At 48.7% G+C, this 24,450-nt stretch overlaps 8 protein-coding genes across 8 annotated transcripts; 4 read left to right on the top strand and 4 right to left on the bottom strand.

Annotated features, from left to right (window-relative positions):
* Positions 1-203: 203 nt before the first annotated feature.
* Positions 204-772, bottom strand: K441DRAFT_373993 (uncharacterized protein). Its single transcript, XM_067641471.1, has one exon. The coding sequence runs from the start codon at positions 657-659 to the stop codon at positions 264-266; it is 396 nt and encodes a 131-aa protein (XP_067496709.1). The 5' UTR covers positions 660-772; the 3' UTR covers positions 204-263.
* Positions 573-2,367, top strand: K441DRAFT_671142 (uncharacterized protein). Its single transcript, XM_067650384.1, has 2 exons — positions 573-893; positions 959-2,367. The coding sequence occupies exons 1-2, from the start codon at positions 886-888 to the stop codon at positions 2,139-2,141; spliced, it is 1,191 nt and encodes a 396-aa protein (XP_067496708.1). The 5' UTR covers positions 573-885; the 3' UTR covers positions 2,142-2,367.
* Positions 2,368-2,490: 123 nt separating this feature from the next.
* On the bottom strand, positions 2,491-3,698 carry K441DRAFT_595158 (alpha/beta-hydrolase; the record flags this gene model as incomplete). Its single annotated transcript, XM_067644982.1, has 4 exons — positions 2,491-2,699; positions 2,869-3,212; positions 3,429-3,525; positions 3,611-3,698. 4 exons carry the CDS (start codon positions 3,696-3,698, stop codon positions 2,491-2,493), a joined length of 738 nt encoding a protein of 245 aa, XP_067496707.1.
* A 1,810-nt stretch (positions 3,699-5,508) lies between these two features.
* Positions 5,509-5,754, top strand: K441DRAFT_595083 (uncharacterized protein; the record flags this gene model as incomplete). The annotated part of the gene is made up of 1 exon (XM_067644979.1): positions 5,509-5,754. A coding segment is annotated over one exon (246 nt), but the record flags the coding sequence as incomplete, so codon positions are not given.
* Positions 5,755-6,537: 783 nt separating this feature from the next.
* On the top strand, positions 6,538-9,811 carry K441DRAFT_701436 (DNA mismatch repair protein). The gene is made up of 6 exons (XM_067653338.1): positions 6,538-6,737; positions 6,787-6,960; positions 7,010-7,957; positions 8,012-8,272; positions 8,319-8,490; positions 8,549-9,811. Exons 1-6 carry the CDS (start codon positions 6,582-6,584, stop codon positions 9,589-9,591), a joined length of 2,754 nt encoding a protein of 917 aa, XP_067496705.1. The 5' UTR covers positions 6,538-6,581; the 3' UTR covers positions 9,592-9,811.
* A 454-nt stretch (positions 9,812-10,265) lies between these two features.
* On the top strand, positions 10,266-13,465 carry K441DRAFT_701435 (uncharacterized protein; the record flags this gene model as incomplete). Its single annotated transcript, XM_067653337.1, has 4 exons — positions 10,266-10,619; positions 10,710-10,875; positions 10,932-11,726; positions 11,787-13,465. 4 exons carry the CDS (start codon positions 10,266-10,268, stop codon positions 13,268-13,270), a joined length of 2,799 nt encoding a protein of 932 aa, XP_067496704.1. The 3' UTR covers positions 13,271-13,465.
* Positions 13,466-13,789: 324 nt separating this feature from the next.
* K441DRAFT_682803 (uncharacterized protein) lies at positions 13,790-15,326 on the bottom strand (the record flags this gene model as incomplete). The annotated part of the gene is made up of 4 exons (XM_067651622.1): positions 13,790-14,478; positions 14,553-14,658; positions 14,742-15,016; positions 15,104-15,326. The coding sequence occupies 4 exons, from the start codon at positions 15,324-15,326 to the stop codon at positions 13,790-13,792; spliced, it is 1,293 nt and encodes a 430-aa protein (XP_067496703.1).
* A 303-nt stretch (positions 15,327-15,629) lies between these two features.
* On the bottom strand, positions 15,630-24,388 carry K441DRAFT_648960 (ARM repeat-containing protein). The gene is made up of 10 exons (XM_067646920.1): positions 24,226-24,388; positions 22,054-24,143; positions 21,316-21,997; positions 21,069-21,263; positions 17,198-21,019; positions 16,952-17,143; positions 16,742-16,897; positions 16,611-16,692; positions 16,418-16,556; positions 15,630-16,365 (listed from the first exon to the last, which is right to left on the bottom strand). Exons 1-10 carry the CDS (start codon positions 24,356-24,358, stop codon positions 15,805-15,807), a joined length of 8,052 nt encoding a protein of 2,683 aa, XP_067496702.1. The 5' UTR covers positions 24,359-24,388; the 3' UTR covers positions 15,630-15,804.
* Between the last annotated feature and the right edge of the window lie 62 nt (positions 24,389-24,450).

Below are 24,450 nucleotides of genomic sequence, written 5' to 3'. Positions count from 1 at the left end.
TCGCACAATGGGGTTGGTTGGGTGTGTCTTTTTCTTTCTCTCCAATCTTGAGGCGTGGGCAGTGTGACGGCGGAGGTGAGCGGAGGAGGGAGGAAGGCGATTGCGTGGTTGTTTCTTTCTGGATGCTTTCTTCCCAGGACTGACTGACAATGTGACGTTTTTGTCCTGGGGGGTTGGGTGGTAAAGAGCCTGCCCTCCTTTTTCTGGCAGCTTGAGAGACGATAAGGTGGGTTTTGATGGAGCACAAAATGGGCTTGGTTTCCTCAGGGCATGGAAAGCTGGGAGACATGCATGTCGCGTCCGCTGTATCGGGTCGTCTTGTTCCTTTTCGGAGGCCCAAATAGGAAAAGCGGCAACGGCCAATGCTGTGACTGTGGCAATGTCACCGGGGTCGAGAGGAGTCGAGGGATCAGAGCGGCTTCGGGCTTGGTGATGATATCAGGAATAGGCGTGAGTGGGTGGGTTTGGAGTGGGAGGTGGATGGTGGATGGTGCGTAGTGGGTAGAGGGTGGTGCGTGCGTGCTTCTGATGCCTTTCGATGCGCCCCCTAGAGAGTCGATGGCAGTCAAGGCCCAAGTTCCAACCGCGACTCTCCACCGCCGAGACGCTACAATGGCGATCAGGGACGAACCGTAGCACAACCCACCTTGGAACTTCATGGCAAATGCACAACAGCCGTTTCATCATCCTCTGCGACCGCACTGATTTGACGTGTGTTATTCGGCTGCACCTACCCCTGCGTTTGGGTGGGACCATTGCAAGCCGACGATCCTGCAACCTGCGGTTTCTATGCACGTCGAGGTTTCGAGAAGCTAGGACTTCGAATTCCCCCCCGCCTTCATTTCCGCCTCCCCTTCTTGCTTTTCAGCCTCATCATACAGCACTATGCCTCTGTGAGTTACCCACTTCTGGTTACTGCATCTTATCATCGATCGGATTGGACTTACGGAGTTTCTAGTCATCTGCTGGGCAAGAAATCATGGAACGTTTACAATCCCGCCAATATCGCCCGCGTGCGTGCCGACGAGGCCGCCGCTGCTGCCCGCGAAGCTGCCGAGGAACAGCGCATGCAAGAGCTCGATGCTGAGCGTCGCATCGCTATCCTCCGTGGCGTGACACCTCCACCTCTGCCTGAAGAACAGCCTGAACAACCCGAGAAGGCGAGCAGGAGAGCGGAAAGGACTGAGTTCGGGCATGACCGCAAACGTCGCCGTCTTGCCGGCGAGGATGACACTGATCGCGATATTCGGCTGGCGAAAGCTGCTACGGTGCCGCGCGAAGATGCCGCTGCTGGTGTAGCTTCTGAAAAGCCTAGGAAACCCACCAGTAATGCACCGTTGACAGACCATGCGGGCCATATTAACCTCTTCCCCGTTGACGAGCGGGATACTCGGAAAGGCGAGAAGAACGCCGAAGCGGAGGCGGAGAAAAAGAAAAAGGAGCGGGAGTTTGAAGATCAATATACTATGCGCTTCTCGAATGCTGCGGGGAAGAGCGGGTTGGAGAAGCCGTGGTACGCGGCGCCATCGTCAACGAATGTGGCAGCTGGTGGAACGGACGCCACGAAAGATGGTGATCGGAAGATGCTTGACTTCACAGGTAGTCCAAGTAAGGATGCCTGGGGTAATGATGACCCTCGCCGAAAAGATCGGGAAAAGATGCGGATGAGCGCTAGTGATCCTCTTGCATTCATGCAGAAAGCGCAGACTCAGCTGAAGCAGGCCCAGAGGGATCGTAGAAAGTGGGTTGAGGAGAAGGATAGGGAAACCAGAGAATTGAAAGCTACAAGGGAAAAGGAGGGGCGAAGGGAGAGCCGATCGAAGAGGAAGAGCCGATCTGAGGACGATGAGGAGTTGGAAGACTTCAGTATCGATGCGGCAGATTCCAGTAAATACGAGAGTCGACGAAGGGATAAGGAAAAGTCAAGGCATAGGCACCATAGGAGTAGGAGCAGGGAAAGACAGCATGAGCATAGCAGGTCACATCACGGCGGGAGGAGAAGAAGAAGCAGAAGTAAGAGTCGAGACCGCAGTAGGGAGAGGACGCCATACCACAGATCAAGCAGGCATTGGGAAGACCGAGATTCTCGTAATGGACCTCGTAATGCACATCGACATGAGTCTGACGTAGGCCGAGCATAAGCAGCTTGCTTCAGCCGACTAGGGTAGCACGCCGCTGGACTAATCCGATTTCATGCATTCAATTCACTGTATAATTTTCCAAGATATCTCACGTCATCCGTGATAGGTAGATTTGGTGATAATTTCCTATCCTGTTCAGCTCACCTTTCTGTATTCAACGCTTGACTACTGATGACCGAAGGACGATACCGCAATCATGTATCCCTATGATATCTCGGACGGCTCACTGGAATTGCTCCAAAAATTAACACCGCTGTCATTCATTACAAACCACTTCACTCATCACACCACCCAACGACCCCATACCCCCATCAACTCCACTCAATCAACTAAGGGGACAGAGCATAACTCACGCCTTAACATATTCATCGAACCATGCCACTGCCTGCAAGAACGCCTGCTCCTTTGCAAACTTCTCCCTCTTCTTGCTAATATCAGTGCGCACGGCGAACCCATGCTGGACGTCGGAGAACAGGTTGATCTGGTACGGCACGTTCATCTTCAGCAGAATCTCCTCCGTCTCATGGCGTTTGGCCGCGGGGAAAATCTGGTCGGTTTCTGTAGCCCGGACAGTCAGCCTCGATCAGCCTTATTTCCATTTCTATCCCCCCCATCCCATCCCATCCCATCTCATTCCATCCCATCCTCTCCCCAGATAGCCTAGAGATCCACAACCTCCCCCCAACCAAAAAAAAATTCAACCAGGAAAGCACAAAGATCAACATACCAGCAGCGCTAATACTCAACGGCCCCATAATCCCCTCGAGCTCCTCCCTCTCCACGAAGCTCGGATGCGCCGTATAGCCCGCGTCGAGCCTGCCCTCCTTCAGGAAGCGGCAGACGTACTTGCCGCCGAAGCAGTATCCGACGCCGCCGATGCGCTTGCAGCCGAGCGGGCCACGCATCTCCTTCAGCACCGTCTCGATGATCGGGTCCACGTGCGTCGGCAGGTGGTTCTGCAGCCAGCCCATCAGGTTGAAGTCCGGTGGCCGGTTGAGCGGGACCGTGTCGCCGTAGAAGAGGTCGGGCATCACGACGAAGTAGCCGTTGGCGGCGAATTGGTCGGCGATGCTGTGGGGGGTGGGGGTTAGCTGCGGTTGCGCCTGGGGGAATGGAGATGGTTTTTTTTAGGGGGGGAGGGAAGGGAAGGAGGGGGTGCGTGAGCTGTTTGTTTCCGCTGCCGCCGCTGCTGGCATTAGTGGGTGAGGTCACCGAGCAGCACCCTCTCCCCGCGGCCCGTCTCGTGGAGTTCCGTTCCCTCTTCCTCTCGCTCAGGATCGCACGTACAGCTGCGCGTTGAGGAACTCATGTCCTATCACGTCTGTTATGATCAGGATCGCGTTGTGCGTGCTCCTGTCTTTCGGATAGGAGAAGTATGTCGAGACTGCGGGTTGTTTTTAGTATCTATATGTATTTGCGAGGGAAAGGGGAGGGCAGGTTAGGTGATTAGAGGAGAGAAGGGGCCGTACTATCGCCAATATTTTTGATCTCGCCCACAGCAGTGCCTTCATGTTTGACACCAACAGTGCAACATGCGGCTGGTGGATGGGAAGTCATTTTTCTCGGGTACCAAGGTAGCTAAGTAGTCTATTTCAAAGAAGCGGTGCTCAAGCTCCAGCCGGCTCGATAGACAAGAAAGCGTTAAAATGGGACACGCAAGAGTTCGTGCAGAACCAAGCTGGAAAAAATAAGCTTGAATCTCGACCTTACGATCGGAATTGCAGTTGAGTGAACATCGAGCCATGACGTACACTTTAAATAGTCTCCAGGGCAAGGTTCCTGCTAGTGGTGGGGTTCCTGTATGACGGGCGCTGCCGCCAGGGATTCTTACTCGAAAAACGCTAAGCAGTGCGATTGGGCCAATTGGTGCAGGAGCCCTGACATGAACTGATGCTGAACTTTCACAAATTTTTTCGTTGTACTCTTAAGGGCTAGAAGGCTTTTAATAGTGGGTAAATGGAAATGCGCTGCACGGGAACCCAGATTGGTAATTCATGATGCCATAGCCGAGGTCCTGTGCCCGCTGCCGCTGCACAGGGGAGCTGGGACGGAGTGCTACGGGACCACTGGGGGACTTGGTAGAGAGAGTTTGCAATTTGTTTCAAAGCCAAGTCCCGTAGAATTCGCGTATTAATCAGCGGGGGTTAGAAACTAGAATAGTGGAGTGTTGCGTGTTCTAGTGAATGCCTTGTCGGAGTACGGGTATGCATCGGAATATCTAGTTACGAAGGGAGCTTAAAGGTTAAGGTGTAAGATCAGCGGAGAGAGAAATAACTGGAAAGTTACAAGCATACTGGTGTGACCTCATCTGACTCCATGCCAAGGGGAGAAGATATTGTCACGGCGTACGTGAATTTAAATAGAACTGTAGGCCTAATCATCAATCTTATCTAGAGTTATGCAAATTGTATCTTGTCAAGTGTAGATTCCAAGGAAAGTGTATTCGACGAAGATAAATGAATGAGATAATGTAGCCGTCCAGTATCTTGTCGCGGGTTACCTAAGGCGTCTGTTCCCGTGGTCAAGGTAAATCCACGCTTCAGGTTATCTATCTCTATTTTCTACATGTATGGCGAACATCAGCGAATTTTTTGAATTAAGCTGCTCAATGTCTCTATCAATTTATGCTGTCAATAGCTATCCCTTAGCACGTCGAGAGCCTGAGGGAAGAAGGCCCGTGCACGAACACCAGAATCGAAACAACGCGTATCAAATTCAGCTAATCTAAGCATAATTTGTCCGACACTATTTGCTGATTAGGGATATTGGAAATCAAGAATGCAAAAGTGTGGAGGATTCTCTAAATAACAACATTCATGTCAAGCGTGCTTTGCTCTTCGAGTTACCTTCAATATTTCCGTTAACACTTCTTGAGATTTGAGCATATTAAAATCTATACATGTCGTTAGGTTTTTTAAGAGATAGGATCGCTTTGGTGACCGGACCGTCCTCTGGAATGGTCCATGGATCGCGCTATATCACTTAGCCTAGCCGATGAAGGGGTGAAACCTATTTGTTGCGATTTAAGGGGGCAAATCCCGCAGGTTACGAACCAAACATTAGCACCTTAACTGTGGACCTCATTTTGCAGCGTAGAGAGTCCGCCATTTTCGCACAAGTCGATATTTCGAGCAGTGAAGAGGTTGAGGTAGCCTTCGATAGGTCAATAGCAGTATGAACGCAGGAATGTTCTGGGTTAATGACTAAACTAGTGACATTATGCTAGAAATTCGGATGGATTGATATCTTGATCAGCTGTGCTGGATATTGGGCGCCATTCCGGAAATTTGACGAGGAAGATGACGAAGTGCGGTCTAAGATTGTAGTAGTTAATGTCTTGGGCACAGCCAGGATGTCATGATTGGCAATTCGGCAGTTCCTGAAGCAAGACGTCGACAGCAAATGGGGAAGCCGAGGGCGAATCATCAACATCTCTTCTTGCGCTGGACACTTTGGATTTCCAGGAGAGGTAGCTTATTCATCCACGAAAGCATCCATCGATCATATGACTCATGCCGGAGCTCTGGAATACGCTAATGACTATATCAACATTAATTGCATAGGCCCTGGAGTGGTCGCTACGGGGGTGGCGGGCCAGAACTTTGAGGACTAGGAGATCATTGGGTTGATGAAAAGAGCCACTCCATGGCCTCAGATGGGCACAGCAGAAGACATTGCTGGCGCTATTTTATATTTCTGCTTGCCTCAGTCACAGTGGGTAACAGGACAAGTACTTAAGTGTAGACGGAGGCATGACAATTGGTGTCGCCTCATCCCAGTAGGATATTACTGGAGTGAGAGAATATATGAAAAGCGTTGACTCTCACTTGGAAGCCCACAGCTCGAACCTTGAAAATGAAAAAAAAAGAATGATTGACTTCGTTTAACTACCGCAGAGATTATCTAAGATTGTACGTAGATAAACCTAACGCAAAATTGGTAGTTCCATTCGTCCAGCCACTGTCAGGGCGATATCCTGTTGGTGGCATTTGTCGCTAGAGTGATAGCTTCTCCATGAATCTGTACGGCCTCCAGCGATATATTTTGCTAGAGCGATTTCTCTTCTGGATCTGATTATGGGTTGAATGGTATTCAATGAACCTTTCAGCTGATGCGCTCGCGAAAATGTACTCATGCTGTTCATGAAAATATAGATAGCAAACTGGCTTCAATAGGGTTTCGCATAGAAAAATTATAGCTCCATCAACTGGACAGCCTCCACAAAGAGTAGGACTCATATTGTCGACATAAAAGCCTGGATGCTGCAGGTTAGCTTGGGAACTCTGAAATTGCTAGGGCTGGGGGTGTGAAGTTCGCGTCGGAAAGGCGGTGGCAGAAAACGCGATATCGCGTCCCCAGTTTCGCCTCTCTGCCCAGTCTCGTATAGAGCCATTGAGGAGACTTAATTACTTAGACACACTTTCCACGACAGCCTTGAATATGTCTTCCCGGCCTGAGCTCAAGGTTGATGATGAGGTGGGATTTATTAGGTTCTTTCGCGGTCTTCCTGCAAAAGGGGACGACACCGTGAGGATATTCAATAGAGGTGATTACTATACAGCTCATGGAGAGGACGCTACATTCATTGCACGAACTGTACGTATTATTTGCCGATTAAAGAGGGGTTTTGCTAACTTGAAAGTAGGTCTATCGCACTACTTCTGTCCTCCGGCAATTAGGACGTGAACCCGGTCTCGAATCGGTTACCCTATCGGTCACTGTATTTCGTAACTTCCTCCGTGAGTCATTGTTTAGGTTGAGCAAGCGTGTAGAGATATGGGAATCATCTGGGCGAATGAATTGGAAAGTGACGAAGCAGGTATGGAATACAATATTTATACAATGAAGAGAAGCTCATGGTAGTATAGGCATCACCAGGGAACCTTCAAGATATAGAGGATGAGCTCGGCGGCCAGCTTGAAAATGCACCCATCATATTAGCAGTCAAGGCCACAGCAAAAGCCTCCGAGGCAAGGAACGTCGGGGTATGTTTTGCAGACGCCAGTGTTCGCGAACTGGGCGTCAGTGAATTTCTTGACAACGACTCATACTCCAACTTCGAGTCACTACTCATCCAATTAGGAGTGAAAGAATGCCTAATCCTGGCGGACAGCACGAGAAAAGATGTTGAACTCAATAAACTACGGACAATCGCAGATAACTGTGGCTGCGCTGTTTCAGAGAGGGGTTTTGCCGACTTTGGAACGAAAGATATTGAGCAGGACTTGACCAGACTCCTTCGGGATGACCGAGCGGCCGGCACTCTTCCACAGACAGATTTGAAGTTGGCAATGGGATCTGCAGCGGCACTGATCAAATATCTTGGTGTCATGTCAGACCCTTCTAACTTTGGACAATACCAACTGTACCAACACGACTTATCACAGTATATGAAGCTTGATGCTGCTGCTCTTAAGGCACTCAACCTTATGCCTGGCCCAAGAGACGGATCAAAGACCATGAGTCTTTACGGCTTACTAAACCACTGCAAGACTCCTGTTGGCAGTCGCTTGCTAATGCAGTGGCTAAAACAGCCTCTCATGAATAATAAGGAAATTGAGCGGAGGCAGCAGTTGGTAGAAGCATTTGTGATGGATACGGAGCTAAGGCAAACAATGCAAGAAGAGCATCTGAGATCGATACCGGATCTTTACAGACTTTCTAAGAAGTTCCAACGAAAGATGGCAAATCTTGAAGATGTTGTTAGAGCATATCAAGTTGCAATTCGTCTTCCTGGATTTCTTGGTACGCTTGAGGCGGTCATGGATGAGCAATATAGGGATCCTTTAGATGCTGAATATACAGTGAAGCTTAGAGTAGGTTCTCATACTTCCAGCTTAGCCCGACTTAGACCAAACTGACTGCCCCAGGAATATTCCGACAGCTTGGCGAAGTTACAGGAAATGGTTGAAACAACGGTCGATTTGGATGCACTTGATAATCACGAATTTATTATCAAACCAGAGTTCGATGATAGTCTACGAACCATTCGCAAGAAGTTAGATCGACTCAAGTACGATATGGAATCCGAGCACGGGAGAGTAGGCCAGGATCTTAATCAAGAAATTGATAAGAAATTGTTCCTCGAAAACCATAGGGTTCATGGATGGTGTTTCCGGTTGACTCGAAACGTGAGCTTGTCCTTCCCTTACTGTGAATATGCGCTGACTCCCTCAGGAATCTGGATGCATTCGAAACAAAAAGGAATATCAGGAATGCTCGACGCAAAAGAACGGCGTTTTCTTCACAACATCTACTCTTCAGGGATTACGAAGAGAATTCGATCAGCTTTCTGAAAATTACAATCGAACACAAAGTGGCCTTGTGAATGAAGTAGTTAATGTTGCAGGTAAGGTGAATCGTCTAGCGTAGGCTTATTAACTACTGTGTTGCTAATCACCCAACAGCATCATACTGTCCAGTAATCGAGAAATTGGCCGGCGTCCTTGCGCATCTTGACGTTATAGTCAGCTTTGCTCATGTATCAATCCATGCACCGACCGCCTACACAAGACCAAAAATGCATCCCCGTGGTACCGGTAACACGGTCCTCAAAGAAGCTCGACATCCTTGCATGGAGATGCAGGATGATGTTTCTTTCATCACAAATGATGTATCATTGGAGCGTGGATCATCTGAGTTCATTATTATTACTGGACCAAATATGGGTGGTAAATCTACCTATATTCGACAAATCGGGGTTATTGCACTAATGGCACAAATTGGTTGCTTCGTGCCATGCTCCGACGCTGAGCTTACCATTTTCGACAGCATTCTTGCAAGAGTAGGCGCGAGCGATTCTCAACTAAAGGGTGTATCAACGTTCATGGCCGAAATGTTAGAGACTGCGAATATTCTCAAATCCGCAACGAAAGAGTCTCTCATTATTATCGATGAGCTGGGCCGTGGAACCAGTACTTACGACGGCTTCGGTTTGGCTTGGGCCATATCTGAGCACATCGTTAAGGAGATTGGCGCATTCGCGCTTTTTGCAACCCATTTTCACGAATTGACTGCGCTCGTTGATACCTATCCTCAAGTGCAGAACCTTCATGTTGTGGCGCATATCAGTGAGGTAGCTGATGGCTCTAAGGCCAAGCGTGAGGTAACACTTCTCTACAAGGTTGAGCCCGGCGTCTGCGACCAGTCCTTCGGCATCCACGTTGCGGAGCTTGTGCGGTTTCCGCGGAAAGTCATCAATATGGCGAAACGAAAAGCAGATGAGCTAGAAGATTTCTCGGGTAAGCATGAGGAGAACTTTGTGCAGGCGTCAAAGGAGGACGTTGAGGAGGGCAGTATACTTCTGAAGGAGGTCCTGGTGAAGTGGAAGCAAGAGGCGGAGGAGAAAGGGCTGAGTAAGTCGGAGCAAGTGGAGAAGATGAGAGAGTTGGTTGCTGGGAACGAGAAGCTGTTGAAGAATCCTTTTTTCCAAAGCATCAAGGCGCTGTAAAAGTTTGGCATCAGGATAGGGGTGTACTGGTCGGATTGTAGGAGTTGCGGCCGTTTTCGTGCCTTTTCGGGTGACCAAAATGTATTATAAGATACAGTGACTGGGCCTTTGGAAGGAGCCTGCACCTGAAGCTCGTAGCATGATGGAAACTTATGTTTTATTTTCTAAACTCGCAGCGGAAAATGGGAAAGAGTGGCCATGGCTATAAGAGTAGTTAGAGAATGTTGCTAACTTCAAGTTGCTGAAAATATTCCGTTATCCTATCACTTTAATGGTATCTAGAGGTGTTTGTTAATTCAAAATCCTCCATAGATTTGAGTATTCTGGGGTGGAATTTCATGTGATGTAGTTTTGGCCAGGTTATACGGATGACTCATCAAGATTTCCATGATCAACCTTAAGCTCCGACTTCAGCCTATATCGCGACGCCCCCATAACACCTCTCATCTGCTCTGTTGTAGATAGCGCCACTGAAAGGTACGTCTAAATTGTATATAAATGAGGGTACTAAAATACCCAGCAACATCGGTATACATAACCACTGAATTCAGGACTGACAGACCACACCAAGCAACTTTCAGTACAGAACGCGCCGCGACATCCCCGAATTTGGCCTTCTTCCCTCGTCGATCTTTTGCGCATTTTCGTCCCTTAGATTCATTTGTACCGCAATCATGTCTGGCCGTAGAGATTTCCTTAACCAGCAGGCGCCCGAGAACTATGTCGCCGGTCTCGGTCGAGGCGCAACTGGCTTCACAACTCGATCCGATCTGGGTCCTGCTAGGGAAGGCCCTAGTGAGGAACAGATGAAAGAGCTGCTTGCAAAGCGCGCAGCACAACTCGGACAAGCCGCGCCTTCAGCCTACGGCGCCACCGAGAAGAAGGACGATGATGATGACGATGACCGCTTCCAAGACCCAGATAATGAAGTCGGCTTGTTTGCTTCTGGAATAAATTATGACAGGGACGATGATGAGGCGGACAGGTTATATCAAGCCGTGGATGACCGTATGGATCGTCGACGTAAAGTAAGAAGGTCAGTTTTCCAAATTCTCCTACATCCCTACCCACCTTTTGAATTATTCAATTTATCGATTTCATTTGGTTTTGGGGAACAGATTACCGACATAAGATGTTTCCATCCGTATAGGGAAGCACGCGAGAAGAAAGAACGAGAAGAATACGAGAGAAACAACCCGAAGATTCAACAACAATTCGCCGATCTCAAACGAGCTCTTGGGAGCGTGACAGAAGAAGAATGGGCTGCTCTGCCGGAAGTTGGAGGTTTGTTTTCATATGCTCTCTTAGCCTTTAGCGCAATTATGCTAACTATTCTACAGATATGACCGGAAGAAATAAAAGAGCCAGGGAGGCAAGGTTAAATAATCGGTTCTATGCAGTCCCCGACAGCGTCATTGCCGGCGCAGCTTCATCTGGACAATTGGATACTTCCATATCAACTTCGGACACTTCGGACGGCACCATGACGAACTTTGCTTCCATTGGTCAAGCACAGCAATCAGCGCTGCAAGTCCGACTTGATTCGGCAGCTGCCAATACTTCAGGAACAGAAACTAGTTTAGGGGTTGACCATAAAGGATATTTAACATCCCTTGAAAAATCAGAACTCAAGGCCGGAGAAGTTCCGGTTGAGGACATCAATCGAGCACGAATCCTGCTGGAATCAGCCGTCAAGACAAATTTACGGAATGGGCCCGGTCATGTAGCGCTTTGTCGACTCGAAGAGTTTGCCGGTAAACTCACAACGGCGAGGAAGGTCATCGCAAGAGGCTGCGAGTTGTGTCCCCATTCGATCGACTGCTGGCAGGAGAACATCAGAATTAATCGAGAAAATTTACACAACGCTAAAATCATTGCTGCCAATGCTCTTAAGCTGAACCCACGTGCCGTATCACTGTGGATGAGCGCCGTTGAGTTAGAGAGCACTTCGTCTGCTAAAAAAAGGGTGCTGCGCCAGGCATTGGATCATAATTCCCAATCAGTTTTGCTCTGGAAAAGCCTGATAAACGAGACGGAGAACGAAGACGAGGTGAGGCTACTTTTTGCCAAAGCTGTGGAAACTGTGCCTCTTGCCGAAGAACTCTGGTTAGGCTACAGCAGGCTTTGCGACCCAGGTATGTTCTCCCGTCTTGAATTTACCATTCGAGAAATCATCATAGCTAACGTTATTATAGAAAAAGCACAAATAGTCCTAAACCAAGCTCGAAAAGCCATCCCCACAAGCTCGGCTATCTGGATTCAGGCTGCCCGCCTCCAGGAACAGCTCGGTGCCAATGCCATGGTGTCTAAAATTATGGAACGTGCGGTAAAATCTTTGGCGCGCGAGAATGCCATGCTCAAGCGAGAAGAGTGGATAAAAGAAGCCTACAAGTGCGAGGAAGAGGGTGCTATTCTTACATGCACAGCTATCATAAACTCGACGTTGGCCTGGGGCTTAGATGAAGATGATGACCGCAAAGAGACATTTACTGAGGATGCGCGTGAAGCAATTAGCCAGGGCAAGTACGAAACCGCAAGAGCAATTTATGCTTATGGATTGCGAATTTTCTATCAAAGTAAAACACTATGGCAGGCCGCTGCCGACTTGGAGAAGAATCATGGCACTAGGGAAGCCCTTCTACAGTTGCTGGAGAAAGCCGTGGATGCCTGCCCAGGAAGTGAGGCACTCTGGTTATTAATGGTGCGAGAAAGGTTCAGCGCGGGAGAATTCGATGAAGCCAGAAGAGTTCTTGCGAGGGCCTTTACCCAACTTCCGGGCAATGAAAACATCTACACGAGGGCAGTTGACCTTGAAATCGATGCGAAGCAGTTCAACCAAGCACGAGATTTCCTTCGAATAGCCCGAAACGAAGCCTCTACAGACCGAATTTGGATTAGGAGTGCTACCTTCGAGAGAAATCTTGGTAATATCGATGAAGCGCTCGACCTCGCTAACCAGGCACTGCAACTATTCCCCAAAGCCTGGAAGCTCCACGCTATCAAAGGACAGCTGTACGAATCAATGAGCAAACTCCTGGAGGCGCAAGAGGCCTATTCGACTGGCACCCGTGCTTGTCCAAAGGCGGTACCTTTATATATTCTACTCAGCCGTGTCCAGGAGAGGTCTGGCGCCATCGTTAGAGCTCGCTCTACGCTGGACCGAGCTCGTCTTGCGGTGCCAAAGAATGATATACTTCTTTGCGAGTGTATACGGCTTGAACGCCGTGCTAGCAATATGGCAGCAGCGAATAAGCTCATGGCGCAGGCGTTGCAGGAAGTGCCGAACTCCGGTCTTCTCTGGACCGAAAAGATCATGCACCTCGAATCTCGGACCCAGCGTAAGCCACGCGCTCTTGAGGCCATTAAGAAAGTCGACAATGACCCTATCCTCTTCGTCACAGTGGCACGCATCTTTTGGGGTGAGCGCAGGCTGGAGAAAGCAGCGACCTGGTTTGAGAAAGCCATCGTGCTTGATGCCGACTTGGGAGACACGTGGGCGTGGTACTACAAATTCTTAGAGCAACATGGCATCCCGGAGAAAAAGGAAGAAGTACTTAGCAAGATTGCAATGGCGGAGCCGAAACATGGAGAGATTTGGCAGCAGGTCGCGAAGGATCCGAAGAATGCGGGGAAGAGCGTGGAGGAGATTTTGAAGATTGCAATCACGAAGCTGGAGTAGAGAAACCGGGTCAGTGAGTAGCTTTTGTACTTATTAAAGGGGGCCTGGGTAGGCGTTTGAGGAAAGACCTAGCTTTTTGCCGTGGTAATGGGCCAAATGGGAGGCCTTTCCTTGCAAAGGGATGTTATTTTAGTAGAATTTATGCAATATATGCCTATCATATCAACACCACTACTTCTGTGGGGTATCAGACAGAAACCTATTTTTACCAACAATAAAAACGCCCCAGATCCACAACTCCCTGCTCTTTCCCAAACCGCGGCCCAGCCCAGCTTTGCACAATTATATATTCATCCAATAAACCCACTTGCAAAAAACCCCAAGAAAAAATTGAACTGAATGAAACAAGCCCGCGACGCCCCCTTATGCAGGTAATATGACATCCCAGGCGTGATGCGCGTAGAGAGAAATGATGTGCGTAAAGAGAAACATTCAGAGCTAACAAGTAACGCCACAGCCTAGATAAATATGAGCACGAAGGGAAATGAGGGAAGGGGAGGGCAGAGCGGAAATGAAGTATCATAGTCCCACAGAGAGACACTGATCTAGCACTCCATTCAGCATCTCTAGATCCATCACCCCGCCACCATGCCAGCCCCAATCTGCTTCATCAATAGCCATCGCGTCCGCATCAACATGATACGCAATACCGTTCGCTGTGCCTAAACCGTTAATTCCATTCACCTTACCTACGCGATCTGGCACGCGCGCTACCTCGTCGCCGACTTCTCGCCCTTCAAACTCGACGTCTAGATGCCCGCCGTTGATGATCTGACCCGCGATTAGTGGCACCTGGCCTAGATACCCGTCGCCGAGCTCGAGTGCGAGTTTTAGGTCTGCCATGCTTAGTGCGGGCCGCCTCGAGGCAGCTTCCACCTCTACCGGCAACAGTCCTCCATCATTTTTTCGGATTTCGTTTCGTAAGCACTTCTCCTCCTCCTTTTCCAGTTGCTGTTTGTAGCTCGCTGTCTTTATGTAAGCGTCGCCGTTTGAGCTGACACGGCCGAAGAAATTGGACAGAGCTTCTTTGATATATGTTTCGGTCGCTATGTTCATGAATTCTGCGGCGCCGGGCGCGCAGCCCGATGGCAGACCTTCTTCGTAGCATATGGGTAACATGCGCGCTTCTATAGTTTCCTTGTCGGGGAATTCATTTGTTTCGCTGAAGAGAGGCTGAGCGTAACGTTTGCGGATTTCGAGGTCCCAATCTGACGGAAGAACACTGGTTAGAATGCGCTAAAAAATTGGCAATGCCTCGTAACAAGAAAGAAATCGGACTTACTGGTCTTATTGTAACCTCCCGCAGACGCAGGCCCGGTATCTGGATGCTTAATCTGTCGCGCATTGTGGTAGTCGTTCATAGTTTGTGTGAACATATCAAACGGAGCCTGTCCCAAAAGTCCAGTATCAGTTCCCAAACGTAATTACAGGGCAGTCACTGGAAACTCTCGTCCTGGTAGCGGAATCATACCTCCTGTATCCCTTTTAACCTCTTCCTCTCTCTCCTCGGCAACTGCATCACCTCAGTCTTCAGCCTTCTCTCCGCCTCATCTCCTGTCGCCGGCTTCGCGATTGTCGTCGGCTTGTCGTTCGCGCTGACCCAGCTCGCTACGCCGGGCTCGGGACTATCGCGCGACGCATTTCCGTATATCGCCGCTATGAATTGGTTATGGAGGTGTTCGCGAGTAGGGTCATTGCATATGAAGGTATCTATGCGCCGCGAAAGCTCGTCTTGGTTAAGTTGGCCTGGGGGAAACAGTGTTGTCAACCTCTTGACTCTCTTATGACATTTCTGGTAGCATATCTGGGCGGGGAGGCGTCCGGGATATATACCTAGTACAAATAGACTTATGCTTTCCTTGTATATCGCCCAATCTGTATCTCCAATCGCCGATTTCAATGCCGTGTACAGAGGCTCAAGATCGATGCGCTGAGCGGACACTGTGGGCTTTCCCGCCGTTTTCAGCGTAAGCGTAGAGGATGGAGGCGCTTTTGAGGAGATTAAGGGAGTTGAGGTAGATACAGTGATGGTGTCCGGGCGGATGGTGCCGGCCATTGCGGGTGATGAAGCCTCGAGGATGCAACAGGATTAAGAAAGTGAATATGCCCTCTTTCGAGGGGCTTATAGAGTGAATTAAGCCAGTTGAAGGGCCGGGAGGATATCAGAGATGAAAACGATGAAGAATATCCACGAGGGGTGGCGCTATTGATGGCGGACAGGCTGTTATAGCCATGCGGTCGGTTTGCGGAGGTCGCGTTGTCGTGTGGCCTGGTGGTCGAAGACCGCAATGACCAAACTGTGAGAGGTCACCCAGAGACAACAACGCTGCGCCCTCAACTTTAAAACTAAAAAGCAGATGCTGGAGTCGTTCATTATTTATTTATGAGAAAGGCATAGGTTGAGATACCTGGAGGACAAGAACATGATATTTCTCACTCCAGAAAACCCCTCCATGCGTACGCCCACTGCCCTATGAACAAAGCGCCTTTTCCGCCCAATGCATGGGACTTCATCAATCATCACCTAATTTTATCTAATCATCGCCAAAGTTTCCTTCTCCCAGGTCCACCTTACCCACACTCCAAACTTCCCGTTCATCCTCCTTCTCGTCACTCGAGAGGCCCAAACCACCCTGACCACCTTCTGCATCTCTCCTTTCTCTTGCTTGACTACCCAACCTTACTGCTACTCGTTTGAAATAGTCTTGCATACTTCGTCTTGTATTCTGTGGCAGGCTGGCACCCGGCCCAGCAAGGTATTTCTCAAAGACAGCACTCTCTTCCTCCACTACGCAGAATATAGCCAAAAATGCGGCTTCTGCAGAAAGCTTGACTGGAATGACTGGATCTCTGACACTGGCAAATATTGGCGGCGCAAGGAGAGGAAGATGCGGCCTCACAAAATCGTTATTTTCCCTGCTCACCGTACGAACAACTACGAGAGCTAGTCGCCGCGTGTCTACAGGGTTGCCGGGCTGGATGACAGGAGCGAGAGCTCCGAATACGGCTTTGGTAGACTCAAAACTCTTGTTGGTAGGTTCCGTCAATAAAAATTTACCAGCGGCCAACACACAATTGTCCGCAATCGTAGGTTGCTAAGGCCATATTAACAAATACGAAGTGATAACGGGAGTCAACCAAGCTTACGCTATCACCAATTCCTTGGCAGATAATTGAAAGCGTTTCGTCTCCGAATGCTTCTGTCAATGCTTCTGGAGAATCTAAAAGAATTGCATTGAGGGCTAGGACTGAAGCTTTGTTGAAATGGGTGGTGAGAACACGGCTCCTAAAACATTGTCAGTGAATGATTTAAACGAATAAAACGCCGAGGTTAAGTTACTTGATAAGACTACCGGCAATATCAGCGGGTAGGTTCCTAATAAGAGCTCCAAGAAGGCGTGCATTGGTAATCGCCATGGCGTCTAAACTGTCATTAGAGATACAATTAATCTAACAGGGAGAAAACCCCACCGTCAGTGTCACCTGTGTCCGTATCAATGAGCCCCAAAATTGAATTTCTCGAAGCTTCGTTCATATTACTGCCTGCCTTGCTAACAACCTCAAACAAGGCCTTGAGCATTGCATTTTTGACACCTTGATCAGACGTTTTTGAACCAGTAGCAAGTTCTAACATTTTAAGTTAGCATACCGTGGGTTTGAGCAATTTTTTGTTATACGTACCTGCAATAAGAGGGTCTATCCTTGGGGTCAAGGTGATTAGAGTTCCCAGGGCTTTTGCGGCTCTGATACGCAGAATTTCGCTAGAAGTATCGGCGAGCGACTTGGCGAATGTCCTCTGAAGCTGTGGTAAGAAAGGTTTCAGATATGTAGGAATCTTTTCAAGAAGATTGTTCAGGGTGAACAAAATTGCAGCTGCATGTTTCCGTTAGTCGACCCGATCAAGTATGTATCCGAGAGGGGTGTTACCTTTAACTTCTACAGAACGTTCTGAAACCACACGGATGAGAGGTCCAGTGATTTGAGTAACGAATGGTCGCAAGGATTCACCACTTGTGCGGTCAATAATGTCAGATATTGCCAAGGCAGCTTGAGTTCGCTGCTCAGCTGTTCCGTTCATAAGACCTTGCAAGAAGATAGGTAATATAGCATTGATTCCCTTTGGTAGAGAGAAACCAGGAAGGTCTGAGCCAGCAACGCCAACTTGACCAAGCACTTGACGAGTAGATATAACAAGCGACTCCATCTCTTCTTTCCGTAGACGCTTTGTCAGCTCACTCAGAGCGGTCCAGGCAGCCTTGATGACTTCTGAATCCCGGTCGTCGAAAGCAATGAGTAGAGCACGGACTAAGTCCGGATGATATCTGGAAACATCGATTTCTGTAGCAGAAAAGAACTTAGCCAGGTGCATATCTGCAGAATACCGCCTGTGGTGGTCATCATGCTTTACTAAAGCAAGCATAACACTCATGGCTGTATTGAGACCGTCAAACTCATCAACAGACAGGAGTACAGTATCAAAAGACGTGTCTAGCTCGGAATGAAGTTCTTCGTCTTTGCAGCTCACAATATTATCCATGATAGCATTGAGTATATTCGGTAGTCTCCGAGTCATTGAAGAGCTTGCGACCTCAGCTAAAGATGCAATGGCACGAGCATTGAATGCTGTCATTGGAGACGTCAAGAGCGTTGGCAGAAGGTTCGGTAGGATGATATTGGACCTGGTATGGTCCGTGAGCAAAGTGAGAAGGGCCGATAGGGCGTTCTGCGCCTCATCTTCTGTTCGTAGAAGATTGAGAAGGTAAGGTAGAACTTGGTCCACTGCTCTCTTGCCGAGAATGCGTTGTAGAGAGTCGAAAGCTTCAGCCGCAGCCTCTCGCACATCGGGACTAGGGTCAACCAAGGCGGTACGGACAACAGAGATTAGTGTCTTCTCGTATTCTTCAAGGGCCTCAGGAGAGGCTGACGCTATTAACTCGCGTAGAGCAATGCAAATGCCTTGCTTGGCATCGGTGTCCGTGGAGTGCAAGCCTTCTTCCAGAGTTGGCAATAGACTTGCCAAAACACCTTCACCAGCTTTGCGAATAAGCTCACCAAGAGCATTGCCAGCAATGACCTTCTGTTCCATGTTTGAGCTTGCGAGGCGGCGGATAATGAGCTGAGTAAGCGTGGGGATGAGCTCGCGAAGGGTCCGTGGAGTAGCGACCAAAGCCTTCCAGACATTGATAGCGGCGGAACGGACCAGACCCGACGTGTCGCATCGGCAAATATACAAGGCCGAAAGAACCTTGTTCCGCCTCTCCTCTCCAAGGACCTCAAGCAATGATTGGCCAGCCTCCTTAGCACCTTCCTCAACTTCGTCTTGCTCAGCTTTCCCGCTGATGCCAGTAAGGTTGAATAGTAGGTCACCCACAAGCTCAACGGAACTAAGACGGATACGATGGCTATCATCAGCGAGACCACGTTCGAGTTCGGGAAGGAGTAGGTCTATAGCACGTGTCGCGAAGTTCTTAACAAGGAGGCGACCCGCACGCAATGCAGTTTCTCGTATAGACTCAACATCGTCAGCAAGACCCCCAAGGATCGGTGGAATGATTTTGCTGAGGTAGTTGGCGAAGCCGTTCCCAAAGCACGCTGGCAAGAAGATAAATAATGACATAAAACCCTCCCGTACAGATGACTTTGAGCTTGAGACGTTCTGTAAGATAGTTGGCAATGTCTCTTCCAAACGGCTTGTGCCAAGGCCGGCGAGAACTTCGCTGAGTGCTTGAGCTGATCCCAACCTGTCGCCGGCTCCGGTGTCTGATTTGAGAGTGGCCATAAGACTGGGAATAAGATCTGGCAGCGCGTCTTCTCCAAGCTTCTCAATCAGCGAACCAAGCGCTTTTGAAGCTGTAGCTCGAGTAGTAGGCACCGGGTCCACAATTGCGATTCGCAGCCCAGCTACCAAAATCGGCAAATGTGAAATGAGATCTTTGCGTTCTGTGAGATGGGCGAGACTTCCAATGATTTGAGCCGCCTTCCTCTTTGTAGCTGACCTATCACCTAAGCCTCGCTCAAGAATGCGGACAACCAACGCAAGAGACGGAGCATCAAGGTAATGTACGAACGACACTTTAATAAGAGCGTCTAAAGCATCATCGGTGTATTTCGTTGGGTCGCTCAATGCTTTGAGTAAAATGTTGACTGTGCTCTTAATTTCTGGGTTGCTGATGACCTCACCAAATCGCTGCAAACTGCGATTTGCAGATGCGCGGACCTCTTTATGACTGTCAGTCAAGACCGTTGTGAGTGGCGGAATGATATCTGGTAAGCTGAGTGCTAGCTGTTGAGGATCTAAGTATGCCATAGCGCCTAGAGAGTCGCAAGCTCCTTTTTTGCTTCGCCATTGCTGATCATCGAGTCCTTCTAAAAGATTTGGCAAAATCTGCTTCACACCGTAGGAGCTTAGGTTTGCAAAACATATTTTGGCTGCATCTAAGCATGCTTCGCGGACGTCCGCGCTTGAGTCTCCAAACCCGGCTAGCAACTGCGGTACAAGTTGAATAACATACGGCTCGAATATACGCCCTAGAATAAGGGAGAGCAATTCATACGCAAGGAAAGCTCCTTGTCTTTGGTTCTGATCTTTCTTGTTTTCTGCTGCGCCCTTCAAAGTAGACATGATGCGATATTCTCGCAAAGCGGAAATGCCTTTACCTCGGACTATTCCAGCTAGTCCATATGCGGCACCTCGCCGAGCTGCGTATTTTTTGGACTGAAGTAGTTGTTCCATCATTTGCTGAATGTAGTTAGAGATTTCTTGGTCAGAAGCCTGAACAAGGGGTGGAAGGCATTCCGCTACAGCGTACTGAACTGTTTCTGAAGGGGTGCTAAGTGTGACAAGTAGACGTTGAACAACTTTCGGGACTCGTTTGTCACCAGCTTTGAGATGGCGACCGAGGGCACCATAAAGAATAATCACTGCTTCATTGACCTGGTCGTAAATGGCCTGACCTCGATCAGGGCCCTCAAGAGCTTCTTCGAAAAGTTGCATGAGTGGCTCGACCTTTGACTGGCCTTTCGCGGCAATGACTGTGGTGGCCGCATCAATCATTTCATCGCGCACCGTGGAGTTTCGGTCTCCCAAAGGTCCGTCATGAACCATGAACTGCATGAAGTCTACAAGCCCTGCAGGCTTGAAGTTTGAAGCTAATTCCTTGAAGGCAAGAGCAATGCCATCCCTTGCCTCCCACGGATCCTTCAAATCAACTTTACGAGGCATGCCATACTCATCTCTTTCCGGGACTCTTGGTTTCGCCTTGTCTTTGTATATTGCTTGAAGACGGGCGACAAGTCCATGGAATATATCGGGGAAGCTATCAACAATCTCATCCAAAGATCTTGCGGCCGCTCTTCGCAGTTGCTTGTCTAGGACTTCAAGGTATGGGAGCGTTTGGTAAGCAGATTCAGTCTCCAGTTCAAGCGCGTTGTCTTCCCAGATTGTCCGTGCGAGGTCAACATTTTCCTGGACATCGTCGTGGCATGCAAGCCATATTTCCTCGCACAAGTCAAGACTAGTTAAGTCTATTTCCGCATCGATAGCTTGAAGCACAGACGTTCGCACGGATATTTCAGGGACAATGGATCCTCGCACTAGAGTAGCAATCTCTTCGTCGGAAATGTTAGGCGCGACGCCTCTGCATAGATCTAGCAGGCAATCTTTGACAAGTTTGTAGTGTTGGCTGAACCTTTGCATTGATGATATTAATATTTCAATGAGCTCTCGGCGCGGTAGGCGCTGATCGGAACCTAGACTCTATTAGCATATTGAATTCGTAACCGACACCGGCACTCGTACAAGAGTTCGTGTGGAATGAAAGGAACTCTAAGCTCAGCACGATCTGCTCATCAGCATCTTCACTAGAGGAACGTGCGATTCCACCTTTCTCAAGAACGAGAAAGATGAGTGGGAGACAATACGTCAACGAGACAGTATCCAGAGGCCTTTGTTCGCTCATGAATCTTAGGCGGTAAAGAACTCTCGTTACGAGGTCTGTTCAGCTTGGTTAAGACGCATTCCTTTTTTGGGGATAAGACCTACTCACCTCCAAGAGGTTCTTCGTGGTACTCCGGTGAAAGCTGTAAAGTGCCTACAGTCCTTAGGGTTGCTACACCAATGAAAGGCCTTATAGCACCTAGTCGGTTTGATATCCGCTGTGCGCATCTGATGTATGCTATTGCCGGAATCTCCCCAAGAATAAGCCCCGCGCCAGCGCGGATGTCTTGAATGAGCAGATTAACAGCTGGACCCATCCACTGCTCAGCTTCTGTAGGTGGCCCAGTTGCAAGACTTTGGATAATGCCAACGCCACGCCTCATCTTAGATTCGATTGCGGCCACTTGCTGACGAATGGTGGCTTCCTTCGCAAGCTGCGCGTTAACTTTTGCTTGCTCGTCTGCTGAGAGTTTCTTTGTCTGGCCCTTTTTCTGCGCGAGCTGGGCTCGAAGCTCTTCTTCCCATTTCAGTGTATCATAATCTTTAGCATTCCTACCGACAGAATAGTCTTGACCCTTTTTTGAGAGCACATCAATATATGCTGTGCCTTCAGGCGTCCGAAAAATAGCGGCTTCTGTGGGGCCAATGGATTCGAACAACTTCGGATCTAAATCCTGACTGAACTGGCGCACAAGCAGAGGCAAAGCTGTGTCGGGCGCAACGAAGGCCAAGTCAGCAGCAGCATTATACGCCGCTTGGCTAATTGCTAGAAACTGCGAGTTCGGCTTTTCCTGATAGTCATAGGTAAGACTCATGTGAGTAAGTTAATGTATTAATTAATACGTACTGTAGTTGCATCAATAATCTGCTTCAGACATTTCTCAAAATGTTTTCGAGCAAGATCCCCGGGATCTACCCGAGCTCTTAAACACAGATCAATCCAGGAAACGCGCGGAACCAGCTCTGGACGGGCTAGTACAAGTAATTCTATAAGTTGGCTCCGCAATGCCTCGGAATCAAAATGTTCATTCAACTTTTTCGAATCCTCCGGGGCTAGACAGATGGACTGAATCGCAAGATAAAGTTCGCTAGTGCCCGTTTTGGCAGTCACAGCAGTTGTATCCTTATCATTCAATTCAACCATTCGATACCAGTGCCATAAGCCGTCGATAATGGCCTTGCCAATCAAAGCTGGCTGTTGAGCATATGCAGACGATAGGGCCTTGATCGCTTGTTGCCGCGCTCGAGGGGGTAGGCCTTGGGCGGTGATTGAATAGATGAAGGCTTGAGACCAAGCATCTCCTACGCCTGGTTCATCCTTTCCGGGAACCAGCTCTGATGCTACGGCTGCTAGCGCTCTGATACTCCACTGCATATCGTCTTCGGTAGTGAGTTTTGAGTATACTCGGTGATTGAGCAAGAAGGAGGGCTTTGGATGAGCGACGAGAACCTCTTTACGAAGAGACACCTTTTTCTTGATGGCCGAAAGCTTTGGATCTTCTATATTATTGAACTTCGAGATAATCAGGGCAGTAAGAACATAAGCGACTGTCACTAAACCACTTTGTGCCGCAGGGAGTGGGTTAGAGATAACTTCCGGCCATATCTCAACCATTTTCCCCAAGCTAAACTGAGAGAAAGCGAGCACATCGGGCTGGCTGAGTTGCGAAGCGTTGAAGCCCCATAGAGTTTCCCCTACTCCCAATGCCCATACTCTGCGTACAGGTATCCGTTTATCACCCATTCCCTTGACAAAGGCTTCAGGAACCGATTTGTCCAAAGGAACGTCATGGACGAGTCCATATCGGAGATGTCTACATATTGCAGACACTTCCGTTGCTATAGCTGCTTCGTTTGCTTCTTTTAAAGCTACCCCCACTAAGCCTGCAGGGATTTTCTTGGATAAAGGAGCTGAATTGTGCAAGGCGGATAGCATTTGAGCATGTAAAACTCTCTGATCAGCGGCAGTGACCTTGGATTGCTTTAGGGGATTCAGGATTTCATCAGCCAATTTGTCCATTATCCCTTCATCGCGTGAACGCGAGGCGAGAGACTCAAATGTTACGCGAGCACCCGCGCGGATGGTTGGATTAGTTGATTTGATATTTGACATAAGTGGTTTCAACAGATTCTTCGAGAGAATCTCAGAAAGATCCAGATCGGTAGGAAGAGAGCGAACCATAGGCGCTATAAGATCATTCAGGACCACCTCAGGGGCTCTCAGGAGGGCCTTTTCAATTGGAGGTATAACGTCCTTTCGTAATTCATCCAAGGTAGCAAAAGACTCAAAAAAATCATGCAGTCCATCCGCGATATGATCAGGAAGAGAGGTGCGAGAACCAATCATTTCTCGGATATAGAATGTGTAGTAGACCTGCTTCTGGCGCTCCAGGACGGGTTTGGCTTGAGGTAAACGGGCGCATACCCCCGCAACTACTCCCAAGAAAATAGCGTTTCTTGCCAAAGAAGTTGATGATTTATTCGTGAGAGTTGAGATTATTTTTTGGGTCTCTTCCTGGGAGCTCTGAAGCTTGAACAGGCTACGGAGAGCTCTACGTGTGGTTACGAGGGCGGACTCTTTGATGCGTACTGCACGACGCGTATTCCCTGAACCCAAGCATGTTTCCAGTACCAGAGCATCTACAATTACAATATCTAGTCCCCACTTTGCCCATTCTTCAGGTTTCGTGGCGAACTCCTGCAGTAAGATCGAACACCAGTCGGTCAAGACAAACGCATTGACATGAGCGATGCTTGTTTTCAAGCACTCGCTCTTTAGGAACTTTACAATTATGGGCAAAAGTTCATCGGAACGAGGGCTATTTATTATAGCTCGTAGGCAAAGTTCAACTGCGTGTCTAGAGGATCGGTCATCGTAGAGAGGGTATGTATCGAAAAGTAGGTGAAGGATGAAATGTAGGTCTGAAGAAGAAAGAGCTTGATACAATAAGTCATGTTAGCTAAATATTCAAAAAAAAAAAATTTACTGTACGGGAGAAGGGTATTGCTGCTAGCTTACTGTTATCCACAATCTGGATATGGAGGCTGGAGAGATCCGAAGCCCTGCGCTTTGTTGAACTAGTTATAAGGCCTCTGCGTAGTTCATCGCGGTCGAGAGATCGACCTCCATTTGCCTCAGCTTCCGCCATCATCAATAATCCATCAAAGGAGGGTGATGTTGTGTTTAAAGCTCAAAATGTTGCTCAATATGCCAAACTTTGGAGGGGAATCTTTTCGCGAAAAT

Source organism: Cenococcum geophilum (genome assembly GCF_001692895.1).
Source record: "Cenococcum geophilum 1.58 unplaced genomic scaffold K441scaffold_90, whole genome shotgun sequence".
In the NCBI taxonomy this organism is placed as follows: Eukaryota; Fungi; Ascomycota; class Dothideomycetes; order Gloniales; family Gloniaceae; genus Cenococcum; species Cenococcum geophilum.
Note: the sequence above shows the minus strand (reverse complement) of the source record. Positions and strands in the feature narration are given on the sequence as shown.